General features: G+C 37.8%; 1 protein-coding gene across 2 annotated transcripts in view; it reads right to left on the bottom strand.

Annotated features, from left to right (window-relative positions):
* Positions 1-13,245: 13,245 nt before the first annotated feature.
* The window catches only part of Phex (phosphate regulating endopeptidase X-linked), a 195,510-nt gene continuing 191,157 nt past the window's right edge, over positions 13,246-17,598 (bottom strand). The window contains exons 21-22 of one of the 2 annotated variants that reach the window (XM_059250532.1): positions 16,646-16,722; positions 13,246-13,690 (exon numbers count right to left, since the gene is read on the bottom strand). In XM_059250532.1, coding sequence (XP_059106515.1) covers positions 13,588-13,690; positions 16,646-16,722 — 180 coding nt within the window. In that variant the 3' untranslated portion in view covers positions 13,246-13,587. The remainder of the gene's footprint in view (positions 13,691-16,645; positions 16,723-17,598) is intronic. The other variant, XM_059250533.1, reaches the window with a different exon arrangement.

The raw sequence follows: 17,598 nt of genomic DNA, 5'->3' as shown, positions 1-17,598 counted from the left end.
CATGACAACCACCATCATGAAACAGAGTTGTTGTGTTAATCTATACAACTTTATCATTCAATCACGGCACCAAAATAAACAGAAGAGTACAGTGGATGGCTAAGTCAATGGTAAAGGTAATGAGACTATTAAGATCCCCTAGTAAAAGGGGTGGGACCTGAGACTCCAGTCATCGTTCTCTCCTGCCCCAGCTGCCCATAGTCTTGCTATATAGGAGGTGGAAGGTGGAAATTTTTCAATGATGCTGGTTTCCTTGAGTCAGATACCCTGGAGGTGAGACTTCCAGGTGGATAATTGCCTTTAAGTTTTCCATGCTCTTGTGAGTAGCCATGAGAAACTCATTGCTTCACCAATGTGTACATGGATGGAATCCTTTCTTTGGTCTATCAGTGCCCTTTTTGCTTGGGGTAAGTAGATACATTTCTTTACAGCACCCCAGGAAATGTCACGCAGTACATATTCTCACATGTCATTGCGGTCATAAAGTATGTTCTGTTGTTTTGTTTGTGTTTGTGAGAAACACAGTGCTGCAAGCAGCTGTAATTTGTTCATTCTTACATATTTCTTACTTATTGCTTACTCTGATACTGCATTTGGAAACTTCCCAATTTTAGACTCTTAACAAAAGGTGCTTCTAAGTTTTTGACAAGCAGAGTTGTACATTTCATTCGGGTATATACTAGGTTGAACAATATAAATTTTCCATATTCAACCTTTTTTGTCTACTAAAATGACAACCTAATACCTTGGAATGGAATGACTGAATCATAGGATACATACATATATTCAGCTTTGGGAGATAGTGCCAAATATATTGCTGGGTTCTCTTTCTGGTCTCCTCATAAGCTCTGTCAAATGAATCCAAACAAGATACAGAGTGTAATGTTGAAGATAGACTTTATTATATAACACCATGTGGCATTTTCAAGAGTTAAATTGGGCAGTGATCAAAGGTGTCATTGTAAAGGGAAAAAACACTCTCATGGGGTGAGAATAGACAATGGCCAGAGAAATCATTGTACTGACATACATTACATTATTTTTCTCAAAGGCCTGAGAACAGACAGATTTCTCATTCAGGTGACTGACAGGCCCATTTGGATTGACTCTTTCTTTTAAAGAATCTGTCTATCTGTCTGTGTGTGTGTGTGTGTGTGTGTGTGTGTGAGAGAGAGAGAGAGAGAGAGAGAGAGAGAGAGAGAGAGAGAGAGAGAGAGAGAGAGAAAGAAAGAAAGAAAGAAAGAGCCCTCAGAGGCTAGAAGAGGGCATCAGACACCCTGGAGCTGGAGCTGGAGTTACAGGTAGTTGTGAGCCACCCAACATGGGCAGTGGGAACCGTATTTGGGTCCTCTGTAAGAGCAGCAAACCTTCTTAACCACTGAGCTATTTATCCAGCCACTGGATTCATCCTTAAGGAAGGAAGAAATTGTATGTCTTTGTTCTTGACCAGAAAGCCTCCTGCTATATAGCAATTTTATAATCTTCTTTGGTAGTACAGAAAGTCATATCTCAATCCAGAACCAGAAATACAACTCAGATCTCATTGTTTTGACCAAAAATCATATCACAGAACAGATTTTCACTTTCACAATTTGTGTTACCAGGCACACAGGAGGAAGGGCTCAAAGCTGATTTTGAGGGAGGGGCCAATCCTCAATGACCTTCAAGCCTGATCATTTAAGTACTCACTTAACAAAACGGTTTACCAAGGTACTATACCAGTTGTAGTTCCACCTTTAGTAGATGAGAGTTGTGTTTGTCTAAGTCACTTTTTATTGCTGTCCTTCTGGGAAGGAAGGTGAGTATAACCAAATCACACAGTGGCCATCATTTGTACTTCCTTAAAGGCTAGTGAAGCCGAATACATTTCACATCTTCCTAATTTACATATCTTCTATAGAGAATCTTAAGTCATCTGCCCAGCTTTCTATTGGTTCGCTGCCTCATTCATTTTTATTACTATTTTGATTTCACAGCTGAAGGCATTATAATTCTTTCATTGCTTAGCTCTATAAATATTTTGATTCAGTCCTATCCCCAAAGAACCCTGTGTTTGACTCTATTCAATTAAATATTACAGTACTGAAGTTTTATTTACATATCTTCTCTGGATTACGAAGTAATTTTGGGTTTGTTAAATAATTGAGAACTAGAAAAATAAATTTATCATTGCACTCATAACTCCAGTTTAATATCCACAAGTGATCAATAAATATTTGTCCGGTTTACTAGAATACATGTTACATTATATTCTTCCTAAATTTGTGTGAACCCTTTTGTATTTATTTGTATGAAGCTTATTCCAGCACTGTTAAGTGGTGTGAAGCAGAACACTCTGCTCCTGCCCCAGTACATTACAAAGGAATAAGAGTAGTCACAAATGTACAAAGGCAAAGACCAGACAGAGGTAGAACTTTTCTCTGACTCTAAGTGAATATAAAGTATAAGCAATGAATGTAACTTACAAGGAAAAAACCCTTAAGATTCTTTTTGTATCTTAATACTGTAGTGGGCAAAAGACATTAATATAGAATTTACACCAGAGGGGTAAGAACTAATAAAGCTAATTAGTAAAATTAACCTGCCACATTCTTATACATGTACTAGAGGCAAATGTTAGTAAAAATGAAACCGATGATCTTTAAGGTGCTATTACTGTGGTGCCTTCTGTTGTTCTTAATTGCATTTTACAGGGATGTGGTTGATTTATGCATCTGAATCCCCATGATATTTTCACTTGCCTGTAGAAAGGATCTATTATTTCTGGTTTAGTCTATTATAAGACAGGTTTCTTCAGACACACAATTGTTTTTATTTTCAGTATTCTCTCTCTCTCTCTCTCTCTCTCTCTCTCTCTCTCTCTCTCTCTCTGTGTGTGTGTGTGTGTGTGTGTGTGTGTGTGTGTGTGTGTGTGTGTGTGTGTCGGGGGTATAGTGTTCTGTGGTGTGTGTATGTGTATGTGTCTTGCTAGGGATGGAACCCTGGGCCTTCCACATGATAGACCATTTGGTTACAACCTCAGCCCAATACACTTTTACCGGGATGCTATTTTTAGTACATTAAAGGAGAGGCATGCCTCCTTTGATCAGGTAACTTAATTCTTAAATATTTATTCTAAGAAAAGAAGAAGAAATAGGGGATCCTATACATTAAGATATTTATCTCTATATTATGGTAGTGGAAAATGAAATCAAGAATTTCTAACAATAAAAAATTAATTGTAACCTGAGCATGGTGGCACAAGCCTTGAATACCAGAACTGGGAAGGTCAAGGCAAGCAGATCTCTGTGAGTTCAAGGCCAGCCTAGTCTACATAGCATGTTCCAGGCCAACCAAGGCTACATAGTAATACTCCGTTTCAAAAAATAAAAAATAATTAAGTGTATATTTTATACAAATTCATAAGAGTATTATGTTTCCATTATAAATAGAAAATTATGATGTACATAGAGGTACAGACCAATGATAATAATTATGTAAAATTATATTGTATTAAATCATATGTTTACTTGTTTCAGGCTCTACAAGGGTAAGGCCTTTTAACTGTTTTGTCTCTCACAATGTCCTCAGCAGCACCTAAATATTGTGAGGCACCTGGAAATGATCAATATTTATTGACTCAACATATTTCAAGGAACTTTAACATCTTAGATACTGTTCCAAGTGCTAGAAATAATAGTAGCAAACAAGACGAAGTACCCACTTCATGAAACTTACAAGACAGTGGAGGAATACAAACAGTAGGAAGGAAGGGGGAGGGAAGACAGGAGACAAACGATAAAGGGCAACAGACAAGAGGGAGAAGAGGAAGGGAGAAGGTAAAAGGAACATTCCCAGCTGTGGTTAGCTCCAGGAACATACAAACCAAATAAAGTGACAGACTTTATAGTTACGGGCCTTGGAATGAACAGAGTCACATTAAAAGAAAATTTCAGGCAAAACAGCAAAATCTGAGCCTAAGAAGACAGAAGGCTCCATAATGTTAGAGAGAGAGGGGCCCAGTGGAGTTTGAAGAGAGCCAATGGAGAAGTGATGGCTGAAGAGGAGAGCCAGGCTAAAGGCTTCTAGGTCATGCGAAATTGAGTTTTATCGTAAATTGAATGAAAAGAACACTGAAGAGTTTTCAGGTAAAGACATGACAATACCATTATAATAATTTTGTTTGTGAGGTCCTGGATCAATCAAAATGAAATAGAGCCACTAACACCATGACTCATACGTTGTGAGCAGACATTAAATGATGGCTATCTCCCCTTATTCTTAATAAACATACCTTCATACACATCACCAGTGCTCCAGGTTAAAGGGACTGATTTTATTATTACTATGGTTTGTGGAATAATTTTAATATGCTGAATTCCTTAAAATGTTTTCAATCCAATGATTACAATAAAGTAGACAAGCTGAGTGTTCATTTTTAAAGAACTATTTGTGCCTAAAAAGACTTTTGATTGATTTCCTCCCAGCAAGCTCTGTGCATTAACTCAAATTCAATCTGCACTGGAGTCTGTGTACACACACAAATGAGAGTTGAAATGTGAATCTCCGAGGACTGAGCTTGCCCCTTGTTGATAAGTAAAAATTTCCTCCAGAGCATCCATGACAAATCTACTCTAGCATTCCCCTACATGTACACCATGCAGCTGTGGAAGGTGGACAGATTCATTCCTTTCATCTAAAGTGAATTCTCCACAGGCTATTATATGTCTTCAGGAGAAGTGACAAAAAAGTTTATTCATGTGTTTATTAAAATAACCAAAAAAGTTAGTATCTATATATCTATATATAATACAATATTCATCAATTTAAAAGAATCTTTAAACTCTAAGAGATGGTGTTGGGTAAAAGCAACCATTCAGGATAGATGTTTCCTTTAGAATCATTTTTTTCAAAAAAATGTTAAACTTACAGTGAAATGTAGGGGACAAATGCAGATCTGCTCTCCTTCCTACAAAAAGATTATGTATTTGTGTGTGTGTGTGTGTATGTGTGTGTGTGTGTGTGTGTGTGTGTGTGTGTGTGTGTGTGTGTGTATGGGGAGAGAGAGAGAGAGAGAGAGAGAGAGAGAGAGAGAGAGAGAGAGAGGAGAGAGAGAGAAAGAGAGAGAGAGAGAGAGAGAGAGAGAGAGAGAGAGAGAGAAAATTTTTAGAAGAAAATGTAGGCCCCACATGGACAAATAATGAAGCCCATACTAGGAGAAAACTGATAGATCTGGAAAACACCAGAAGGCCTTAGAATTTGGAAACTTTAGTTAACAGTCACTATCAGAATGCTTGATAGGGTTAAAAACAAAGTTATGGCCTTAAAGCCCCTCAAATACCCTCAAGCAGCATTGCAAAGGTTTTGTTCTCTGGGAAAAATGACCTGGAGACAGCGTGAACGTGTGGGACCAGGTCGGAGGTAATCATAGGGCTGGATGCAGGAAGATTTGCGGAAGTCTAGGAACTGCACTGATGGTGAAGGGACACTGGCCCACTCGAGCATGTGGCTCTGGCAGGCCTTGCCCTTCTGCCCATTCCCTCTGCCTTACTGAAAACCATTAGATTACATTCCTGAAGCTAGCCGCCAAGGTCTGTTCCCTTATTTGTCCAGTTCCTCCTCCTGAGGATGACTATCAAGGCCCAGCTATTAAAGTATTAAAGTTGAGCAATCAAAAGCTCCCTTTAGTTCACCTAATTAGCATAACCAATCAAAATATACCCAGTTAAAATTAAACACCTCATTCTAACACGGGGTTTCCCCTTGTACCTTTGTAAACTGACATTGACCAATGTGTCACATCTGTCTCCTCTCTATCCAGAAGCAGTCCTTTGTCCCCCTCCGGGACAAATACCTCTTTTCCCCTCTCCTTTGTTTCCTTCCCCTTCTCCCTCATCCGTTATCCCCTGTCTTTGTCTCTTAAATAAATTTCCACTGTGCTGAGAACTTGGTCTTGTGGGTCGATACTTTTCCTATCTTTGAGGTGATACCCCAACTGGGAAATCCAGGTTGTTTGTTCAGGGAAGCAATTGGACTAAAATGAATTCAAACCCAGAACTGCTCTTTGCTAGCTAAAGGCAGATGAGCATGTGAGCATGTCATTAACCTCACCAAGTATTTCCTTACCTGTAAAATGGGGGCTGTAATGAGTAACTAATTTGTTGTAATTATTACATAAGATAATATAATTAAGGCACTTAGTTTAAATCCAACATGTGGTATATTCTCAATAAACAGTAGCAGGTAATATCAGTGTGGAGCACCTTCTAAATTTCTTTTTGAAGGACTCAAGGTGAAAACTACCATCAAATATAAATTTCTATAAACTCACTCCATTATTTTCTAACAATACCATAGAAGCATAACCTATAATCTTCAGTAAGTCACACAATCATGTTTGTGAACATCCCCCAATGTCCAATACAATATTAGAGAATAGGCTCTGGAATCAGACAAAATTGACTGGTTTTGGCTCCTCCAGTTGCTAATATAGTCTTCACAAGTCCCAGAAGTATCCTTCATCTTTTCAGTGAGAATATTAACTATCGACATGATTGGTGTGAAGATTGGCTATAATGGAGGCCCTAGCAGAGTACCTTAGATATAATGTGAGTCAACAAACAGATGCTACTTTCATTATGATTACTAGGTAAAAAAAAAAATCATTAACAAATGCCTATTGAAAATGTGCTCAGTTTGGGAATAAGTATGCTCTGCGATGTTTTTGTTATATATCAGATGCCATGGGGATTTAATAGTTGTCTCTTATCTATGTCCTAATTCCATTTGCCTCCAAAACAGTTTGGACATTAACACAATACACTTCCTAAATGATATGCTATGCTTTTCTTTTTCTCAGGATATTTGCTGATACTTCAGTCAAATTGCACTGTACATATTATGCAATATTTTAGATAACTTTAATTATGAATTTTTTTTCAGTGTTTCCTATAGCTTAAGCCAGTGGTTCTCAACATTCCTAATGCTGTGGCCCTTTAATACAGTTCCTCATGTTGTGGTGACCCCCAACCATAAAATTATTTTCATTGCTACTTCATAACTGTAATTTTGCTATTGTTATAAATCATAATGTAAATATATGTGTTTTCTAATGGTATTAGGCAACCACTGTGAAATGGTCATTTGACACCCTCCAAAAAGGGTCATGACCCACAGGTTGAGAACCTCTGGTCTAAGTTGTCCTTAAACTCACTATGCAGCCAAGGATAATGTTGAAGTTCTGATCCCTGTCTCTATCTCCTGAGTAAGTACTGGAATTACAGGCATTCACTACCACACCCAACTTATGCACTACTGGGGACTGAATCCAGGACTTCATGCATGCTAGCAAGCATTCTACCAACTGACCCACATCTCGGGCCACCAAATTGAGGATTTTTACCTGACTGTTTGGTTCTTTCTCTGTGAAAACAGAATCTCAACTCAGAATTGAGTAGAAAACAACATTTTTGGCCTATACATTCACAATCACCTTCCTTTCTAGGACACGCATTCAGGGGCAGAATCATAAAACCAAAATAGGCTGAGTAGCATTTTTCATCTCATAATAGATAAATGAAAATTAATTTTACATAAGTTTTCTCAAAATAGTAGAAAATACTGTACACTTCCAGCAATATTTTTATATTTTCCTTTCTCAATGGGATATCCTCTAAAAGCTTAGAACATAGCTATAAATCTATGGCTTAGCCAGATTCTTATATTCAGTTACCTTCTTAATTGATCCAATTAAGAAAACAAAGTACATGTTCAAATTAGACATGTATCTAAACCATTTAGGAATGATTAAAATTATAGATCAGGCTTTCTTTCTCTGATCAGAAGTTATTGTAATGCTTCTGTGGTGCTCAGTTCCCAGCTCACTTTGGTATGTTAGTAAAGCACAGCATTGTCAGATCACAGGGAGTATCTCATTTTCCTTTTCATATCTCCAATTCTAAAGGGGATTAAATTATCCAATTAAGCTGTTAATTAAAAAGACTCCTACAGAAGAAACTGCAGGCTACCAATAGTATTTTCAATTTTCGTTGTGCTGTGTTCAAAAGCAATTTTCTAAATTCAGAAGAGTTCAAAGGTACTGCCCTAGATTTCACTTCTGAAGGTACCTGATAGCAGCTGGGAGCCCAACCCACTTCCTCCTCTTTCTGGGCACATGGCCGGACTATGTGATGCATCCACCCCAAAGATTGGCTTCAGCCACATGACTGAGTTTTATCCGATGGAATAGAAACAGAAGTAATGTGAACCATTCCCCAGGACCAGAACAAATCTCCCATTCAATATTTTCCATGGCATTTTCTTTCCTATCAGCCTCTTGCTTATGAGCATGTATTGAATCATGTCTTGAATATTGTAAAATCACAGTATTGAAGGAGCCTGGGTTGCCAAATCACCAACTGGGGGAGAGAAGTTCAATGGTCATTAATCTCCATTATGCATGTGATGAAAACAAAATAAACTGAAGTTGAGCTAAGCCTTTAAGATTGTCTGTTACTACTACTAGTGTGGCCTTAATCACTAAAGAAATCAGGTAAATTGGAAAGGCATGGAAAAACATCTTAAACCTAACTAAACTCATCAGACTCCTTCAGATTTTGATGAGGTCTACTTAGATATGCACCTGAATATCTAAGCAAATTCAGGACCTCTTGAGTCTCTTGAAATCTAAGTTACATAAAACATGGTAAAGGAGATTCTGTGTCTCTCATCTCTGTTTGCCCCTACAAAGTCTCTCCTTCTTGCCCACAACCTAGAGATATTCTGGGATAAACTATCTTTTATAGTCATCTTTCCTTCCTTCAAACCCTGGTCTTACATTCTCTCTCTCTCTCTCTCTCTCTCTCTCTCTCTCTCTCTCTCTCTCTCTCTCTCTCTCTCTCTCTCTCTCTGTGTGTGTGTGTGTGTGTGTGTGTGTATGTGGTCTGTCTGTCTCTCTGTCTCTCTCTCTGTCTCTGTCTCTCTCTGTCTCTGTGTGTGTGTGTGTGTGTGTGTGTTTGTGTATGTGGTCTGTCTGTCTCTTCCTTTCTCTCTGTCTCTCTCTCTCTGTCTCTCTCTGTGTCTCTCTGTCTCTCTGTCTCTCTCTGTCTCTTTATCTCTGTCTCTCTGTGTGTGTGTGTGTGTGTGTGTGTGTGTGTGTGTGTGTGTGTGTGTGTCTCATTTTGTGGATTAGAAACTCAGAAACTTAAGTGAACTCCCCAATAGGGGGCCCACCAGGCTACAACCTGCCACTTATTACCCACTAAATCTAGAGTATCTCACTTCTACATCCTATGCATGATGTCAAGACACAGTAGATTGACTTAGGACCCTATAGACCAGAACTTTACCATATACATGCTAGGAATTTATTTAAGATAATTAATGGGAGGCTGGGTGGTGGTGGTGCATGCCTTTAATCCCAGCACTCGGGAGGCAGAGGCAGGCAGATCTCTGTGAGTTTGAGGTCAGCTTGGTCTACAGAGTGAGATCCAGGACAGGCAGCAAAACTACACAGAGAAACCCTGTCTCAAAACAAACAAACAAAAAAGATAATTAATGAGAAACTCTATTTGCATTCTCAGACAAATCCCAACAGGTTCCACTGAACTGTATGATATACCTATAGATTTGTTTGGATTCAGGAAAAGTGGTCAACCTTTCAGATTCCTGCACCACTGTCTCAGGGTCACCAGAAAAAAATTACAGTTCACTGAAAGTGGATTGGACAAAGAAGCCCCAAGTGCAGGAAGGTATGTATCTAGAAAGTCATAGCCAACTAGAAATAAAAGTACACAGAAGGTAAGGAATTTGCTAGGATCTTGACAGAGGGTGGACTGATAAAGTTTACAATAGGAGAGTTGAATAATTTTTACCTGTGTCCCAAACCATAACCCAAGGTACTTACATATCATCAGATGCTATTCAATAGTACAATTATAACCATTTACAATATCCATATCCCCTGTTAAACCAGACAGCCCATTCAAGCCAGAGACTGTATATTATCCACCTGAATATAGCTGGCTTAGTGATTTCAATAGAATGGATGCTCAGTTACCATGTGCTGAATGAATGGCTACAAATTGCCTGTATTATTAAAGCACAGAGGCAGACATTGCTTTGATAGCAATGGTCTTGTGCATTGTTACTTTTGTGTGACCAGCACTACCTCAGAGGTCTCTCTTTCCCTCAGCAGGAATATTATTGGAAAGGAAATAAACTACATCTGCTGACTTATATCCTAGAAGAAATGTAATGACCATCTCTCATTGTCTACAGAGAAAGTCACTACATTCAAGTCCTACATTGCCAAAGCAAGAAATTTAGATAGTTGCAGTGGTTTGTATAGTTTTCTAGCAAATATCTTTTAAAGCACACCTTAATACTCACATACATAATAGGTTGTAATCATTTGCAAAAAAGAGGGCAACAGAAAACCTTTAACCAATGTTTTATTGTCCTTGCAATGATGATTCTCATTGTTTCACAAAGGAAAAAAATCACAACCACTAGTCTGCTGGTGACCACATAGATTTGTTCTTTAAATGCACAATCTGAAAACATCTTTTTTCAAAACAATAGGGTAGTGCCACTGCTGATAAGGATGTTACTCTATGAAACAATCATGTATTCTTCCATGATTTAAGATGCAACTGAAACATTATGTTCAAAATATCAAAGGTGGTGGCTACCAGATACTAAGCAATTTTAGAAATACTAGTTGAATAAACATATTAAGAAAGATAATAATCTAAGGGATGCAAGTTAATCCAAAAGTCAGAAGCACAAAGCACAAAGACTATCTGTCCAGGCTGTGAGATACTTGACAAGCAATTTTAAGCCTTCCCAGTTCTCTGGCATGAGCACCATCTGTCTGGCAAGCCATAGTTCTTAGTTTCTTCTCAGCAATGCTCCAGGGCTAAATAAGAGAAAATTTATGGGCTATGCTTTAAGCTCCATCGAGGTAAGGCACTAAAAAAGCTTGAGGATACTTTACGAATTCTGAGCTTGCATCTATCAGTCACGTCCCAATCCGTCTCATAAATGGGGGGGGGGATTGGAGGCCTATGCTGAGCACTTGGTGAAAAGCTCAGCAAACTTTGGGCAATGGTAGTAAGGCCAAATACCACAGCTTTCAATATCCAGAATCCTTGACTCACACAAGAGAATATCCCACACATAAAAAAGACAACCTCCTTCCTTCAAATGCTCAGTTAATAGTCCACCTGCAGAGCAGCTGCTGTAATGACCCAGAGCAGTGTGGTGTTGTTGCAGCCCTAGCCTGAGAGCCAATATTTCATTTCCTTTTGATTTTCCATAATTATGTTTAAGCCTTTGTGGCTCCCCTCTGGCAGACATGTTTAACAAGGAGAACCAAATTCTGTCTTGTTTTCCTCAGGCCAGCTCTCCTGCTTTCCTTCCATCCCTCCAGGTATGTCTGACCTTCTCGCTACCACTTAATTGGTGTCTATTTCTTTAAGAAATCAGTCTCACAAAGAAGAACGATACTGTAATTTGGAGGGTTAAACCGAAACATTTGGAAACCTAGTTCTTGTAGAAAATGTGTGTGGCTACTAGAAGTGATTCTGTATCTCTTGATAAACTAAGTTACACCAAGTTACTTAGTCCTGCCATCCAGAAACTGGGAGAGCTCCAACTAATCAGTAGCCTGTTGTCCTTAACCAACAAATGCCAATACCATTTCAAAAGTCTTAATTCTACAGCTTTATCAAACACTCTCTCTGACCTGCAGGAATGTGTTTCTTTGGAATTTTTAAAAAGGAAATCTAGAAGGAATGCACTATTTATATAATCATGACAAACTTCAGCTATTCTTAAGGGTCCAAGTACAGGAATAAAATGAGGATTATCAAATCAGAATGCTTACACCAGAGAAAAAGCACATATACTTCTAACACCTGAAATAATACTGCTTGTTTTTAGAAATACAAATCAAGGTCACATTAAACCATGGTTAAGAGGAGGAAAAGGCTGCTGCCCTTCAGAAGTGTATCCATTCAGAGAGGAGGAAGTCAAGGGGAAAATCACTCTCCTCGGACTAATGCAGTGTAATTGTTTTCCTCGTGATGGTGCCCTTCCATTTTTTTCCCTTCGGAAGTTCCCATGGTTACAAAAGGACGTGGCTCCCACTTACATTTTTTTTTTTTTTTTTGCCAAAGAATGACAAGTCACAAGGATACAAAATGACCTCCTGTGGTTCATCTGAATTTGTCATTTTGCTTTTGAAATATTTCTGTTGGCCCACTTAACCCAGCACCCCATGTACAATGAATAATGCGATGGGGTAGGGAAATGCCTATACTAACTAAAAATAAAAATAAACAAGAAAACAAAGTAGCCACTGGGATGCCATTACAATTTCATCCTACACACACTCCTAAATGTGATAACAATTTTATCCTACATACATATACACTAAGTTAATTAATTAACACTAAAAGTGCTGATTAAAACAATAATGCTCTAAGGATCAAAATACAGTACTGCTTTTTTTTTAAAAAAAATAAACCCTTCATAAGACTTAAAAGTAAATTTGTGTCCCTTAGATCTAGGCAGGCTTTTTTAAATTGGATTCTTTCTAGAAGTTTTTGAAAGGGATTTTCTTTTACAGAGATGGAACATTAAGTGGGCTGAGATGGAAGAGCGTTTACTCCCTCCTCAGTGTGGTGTTTATACAGTTGTACTAAAGGGAATGAAAGCCATATGTTCCTGACATGGAAAGAGAACATTCTTTTCTCAATGTCTGCTCAGTTCAGAGTTAGGAGATCCACCTGAGCATGCCAAAACAAAACAGGAACTGCTCCATGACTGGTATCCACCAAATAAATGGAGCTTCATAGGGACTAGACCAACATTTGGAGAGTTCATTTCCTAGAACATTTGTTGTTATGTGGCTAGTTGTGTTGTTATTTTTTAATACTGCTGGCAGTTAAAGATCCATCCCTTCCCCCTATTTTATTAACCCCAAATCTTTTGCCTAACGGACTATGTACCATCTTTGTTCATGCTGACTTAAATGGTTAGTTACATTGGATATAAGTTCTGAGATACAATTTTCCAAAACTGAAGGGAAAAACTTTATCAGAAATTATAAAATAGAGATCCAACAAATTTCTAATTTAACTACCTTTAGAAATAAGAAATACTACATATTGATTGCACACCACAGAGTATACATCTTCATCACTGAGGGTGACAGTTTTCCTAGACTGATCCTTTCTATGGATACACTCTACTCAGGTCCCCTACAAAGCTATAGATTGAAATTCTATGTACCACCTAGCTGTGGCTAACCAAAACAGACAATAGGGATGCCAGTTTAACCAAGTAGCTTTGACATTTGTTTTCATTGGTTTGGCTTTCTAATGAAACGCATTTGGTTCAGTTTTTGAATTTTTTTATAAGCCCACGGACTTTGAACAGATACTGTTTAGATCCAAGCAAGTCATCTACCCAAATAATGAAAATGCATTAAAAATAAAAGTCCTCAGTGAAATAAAGGCAGAAGGCAGTGGGTGCTGAGTACATCCAAGCCGCCTCTACTGGTACTCCTCAGCTCTGTCAGGACAGGAGAAACCAGCACTCCAGCTACCAGAGTCGACAGGAATTCACGCCTCTGTTCATGGTGGAATTCTTTGGACAGTTAAAAGCTTTCTGAAATTCTTCAAAGTTGCTAATGGCACCATTGACCCTGAAAATAAGAGATGACAAAAGTACATTGTCACTCAATTCATAACGTCCACAGATTCTGGAAAAAACAGTCCATTGCTACCAAAGGACATTTGCATGCATTTAATCTGTGTACAAGGAAGACAGCTAAAGTTCAGATAATTAAGAAAAGAAATTAATGTCACCGAGAATGAAAACCAACATTTCCCCAAAGCCTGGCCAGGACTCCTAGTACTCTTCCAAGTCTTCAAATTCCTACACAACTGTATCATCTCCAAGACTTCTTTTTTCTAATTTCAAAAAAATTACTTTTGGCAAGTGATAAAGATAGAATATAATTGATAGTAAGTATACTCTGCAAATTATTAGAAAAAAAAACCAACATTTCAGGCAACTAGTTAGTAAGATGAAATTAATTTCTAAAACTTATATAGCTGGCACAAAGGGCACAAATCACAAATATAGAAAGCACTATTCGGGCTGGAGAGATGGCTCAGAGGTTAAGAGCATTGACTGCTCTTCCAGAGGTCCTGAGTTCAATTCCCAGCACGCACATGGTGGCTCACAACCATCTGTAATGAGATCTGGTGCCCTCTTCTGGCCTGTAGACATACATGCAGGCAGAACACTGCATACATAATAAATAAATCTAAAAAAAAAAAAATGAAAGCACTATTCTTTTTTCAGATGTGTCTGTTACTACTATTCAGGGATCAAGGAAAGGTATCTCAAGCACTTGAAAAACTACTGTATCGTTTAGTACCACAACACTACCTATGTTTGAACTTGATATGAATGGAATGTCCACTGCATACAACTTTGTCTTTGGCTCTTTCTCTCTCAGTACAATACTATAAAAGCCATCCCTCTTGCTGCATTTCCAATTAGTTTTTAACAATGCATTCAATGTACCAAAATACTTTCTATAAATTCTTACTAATTTGGAGATTCACATCTACCTAGTATCTGGTTAAGAATCAACCAATAGAATCTGTTACAGATGAGTCATTCTGCCCCGGGTTTTAGCTCCAGAATCTGGTACATGCACAAGTTCCTGACTGAAATGGAGACTGCAGATTCCTACTCAATTTGATTGTAACTGTCTTTTGGAAGTGGTATTTTCATTGTGTGATTTTTCTCTACACTCAAAATCTATACTTACTGCAGATATCAGTAAGAAGTCAGGCAAAATCCTCCCCCTCATCAATTTCTTACTCAACTGAACATTTAAAGGATTTACTAAAATTTAACTCAGCATTCTATTTTTCCCTAATGACTTTGTTACCTCTGGGTATTTGAATGAATGCAACGGCCTGTATCCACCAAATCCCCATAATCTCTTGGGTTTAGTTGGGGTGTATAGGTAGGGATGCATATATCATGGTGTGATTCACCTTAGGCAAGTGTTAAAGATAGAATACAGCTGATAATAAGTAAGTATACTCTGTAAATTATTAGCAAAACTCCAACAGTTCAGGCAACTAGTTAGTAAGATGAAATTAGTTTCTAAAACTTATCTGTTGAGTAATTAATCTACTGTGTGGTTTCATCTGCTGCATTTTTCAGTGGGAGCACATTTTAGTCCATTAGAAATTGTCAGCCTTCATGACAGTTCAGCCCAGTGGGGGAGAATTTCCAGCACAGTGATTAGATTTTTATGCTAGTGGGTAATTTATAGTCAATTTTGAAGCATTTCTAAAGCAAGGTTTTAGGAATAAAATTTTAAAATATAGAGGATATCCTAGATGACTTTCTTATGATATGCTAATGGTTCATTTAAATATTAAACATAAAGATATCCAGGTATAATATGTTCTAAGCAAAGAATAACTATAAATTACCATGGCTTCTTGGATTTCTCTGTATAATTAACTGTCCTCTACTGCAGGAAATTTCTCTCAAGCTACAGAACCTAGTCCAGGATAAGTAATATCAACCTTAATTTTGTTTTTACTTAATATTTTATACATTCTGAAATTACAGTTGTTAATCTTTTTCCCTTCGTGTATAAGCAATTGTTTCAAAGGGTGATATAAGATGAAAACCAAACTGCAATGTCTCTGACTCTAGATATGAATTATAATTGCTAAAGATTAATATATATATATGTATATCTTCCTTTGTGTTCAGAAAGGGGCATATTTGTTTCTGTTTGCTAATTTACAGTGTAGGGGGAAAACAAGAGCTATCACATAGAATACTTTTAAACAGAAAACAGACCAGAGTAAAACAGAATTCTAGAAGCTTGTAAGCAGAATTGTTCATCAAATCATATCCTCTTCTGAAATCATAAAATCCATTTTGAATTTACTTTTTGCCCAGACCTCCCTGCTAAAATAGATGGTAAGGCAAATCCAATATTCCTGTTAATGAGCAGTGATCTGATGTACTAATGGCATCTATGGATTATTGTCTTCCAAAAGCATAAAATATGTGTGAATATTTGACTGCATGTGTGTGTGTACCATGTGCATGCTTGGAGGCCTTGGAGACTGGAAAAAGAACTCAGATCCCCTGGTATTTGAGTTCCAGGTTGTTATGAGCCATCATGTAGGTACTGGAAACTGAACCCGAACCTGAATCTTCTACAAGAGTAGCAATGCTCTTAGCCACCAAATCAACTCTCTGGCCCTGTGCAATTCTAATTCTATATCTGAAACTTAATATTAAAACTGATTTGGATTGCAATTACTTTTGAAGCCTCAGCATGATTAAACCTCATTGGGAAACCTCACTTGATATAACACTAAGCAGAAATGTAGTTGAAAAGACACTGAGGAGATAGGCTTACTATTAATGAAACAAGAGATGCTTAGTTTCTGTTTGGTTAGATTCGGTTGTCTACAAAATGGAGATTATATATTTCATTGTGTAGACTTTTGTTCATATCTCCCATCTGGCAGCACACTGGTATGGTTGGGGCACAGAATGTGGAGATGCATAGTTAAAACCTGCTGTCACCCATTCACTCGTTTACCGAAATTGTGGAGGACTGTGAGCACCAATTTGGACTTGTTCTCTGGCAGCTTCTGGTCTGTAGGAATTGCACCTCACCTAAAAATAAAGACACCTCTGTAAATATGCTTCTACTCCAATTATGTATTTCCTATTTTCTTAACTTATCCAACTTGAACTAAAGAATAATTTTGGAATTGGATAGCAAGCAGTTTTAGTGGATCAGATAAAACTTTGAGCAACAGTAACATCTATTATTCAAATCCCAGAGCAAAAGGTTTTATCAATGTGAATTCCACAATGTGAGTAAATTAGGAAGGTTTCTAGGCAAATGATTTAAATTAAGAGAATCACGTGTACCCAGGAAGTGACCAATGTATTCAACTTATTAATTTATTTTTAAATAACCTTTATTTAATTTAATCATATACATTTCAATGAATAATCTAAGTGAACCATACCATGGTTTAGCATAATCAGGAGGTATACTGACTATAGATGCATCCTGGTCTGGGCTCAGGAGAAGAATACTTGTCTCTATATCCTTTGAAGTTAGACACAACTATCTGACTTGTTCTGACCAGTAAATATTAGAAGTTATATATTTCATTTCCTAATAAAAATTTAAGAAAACTTGTCATCAATTTTAATAGTCTTAGGACCAATTTAAGTTGTTACATTAAGAGTCCATTGGAGCCGGGCGGTGGTGGCGCACGCCTTTAATCCCAGCACTCGGGAGGCAGAGGCAGGCGGATCTCTGTGAGTTCGAGGCCAGCCTGGGCTACCAAGTGAGTTCCAGGAAAGGCGCAAAGCTACACAGAGAAACCCTGTCTCGAAAAACCAAAAAAAAAAAAAAAAAAAAAGAGTCCATTGGAGTTGAATAGAGGTCTCAGTCTGTAATGTGCCTGGTACAAGCATGAAGACCTGCATTCAGATTCATAAAACCTATGTAAAAATGCTGGGCATGTGCCTGTA

Source organism: Peromyscus eremicus, chromosome X (assembly GCF_949786415.1).
Source record: "Peromyscus eremicus chromosome X, PerEre_H2_v1, whole genome shotgun sequence".
NCBI lineage: Eukaryota > Metazoa > Chordata > Mammalia > Rodentia > Cricetidae > Peromyscus > Peromyscus eremicus.
This window is presented reverse-complemented; position numbering and strand designations above follow the sequence as displayed.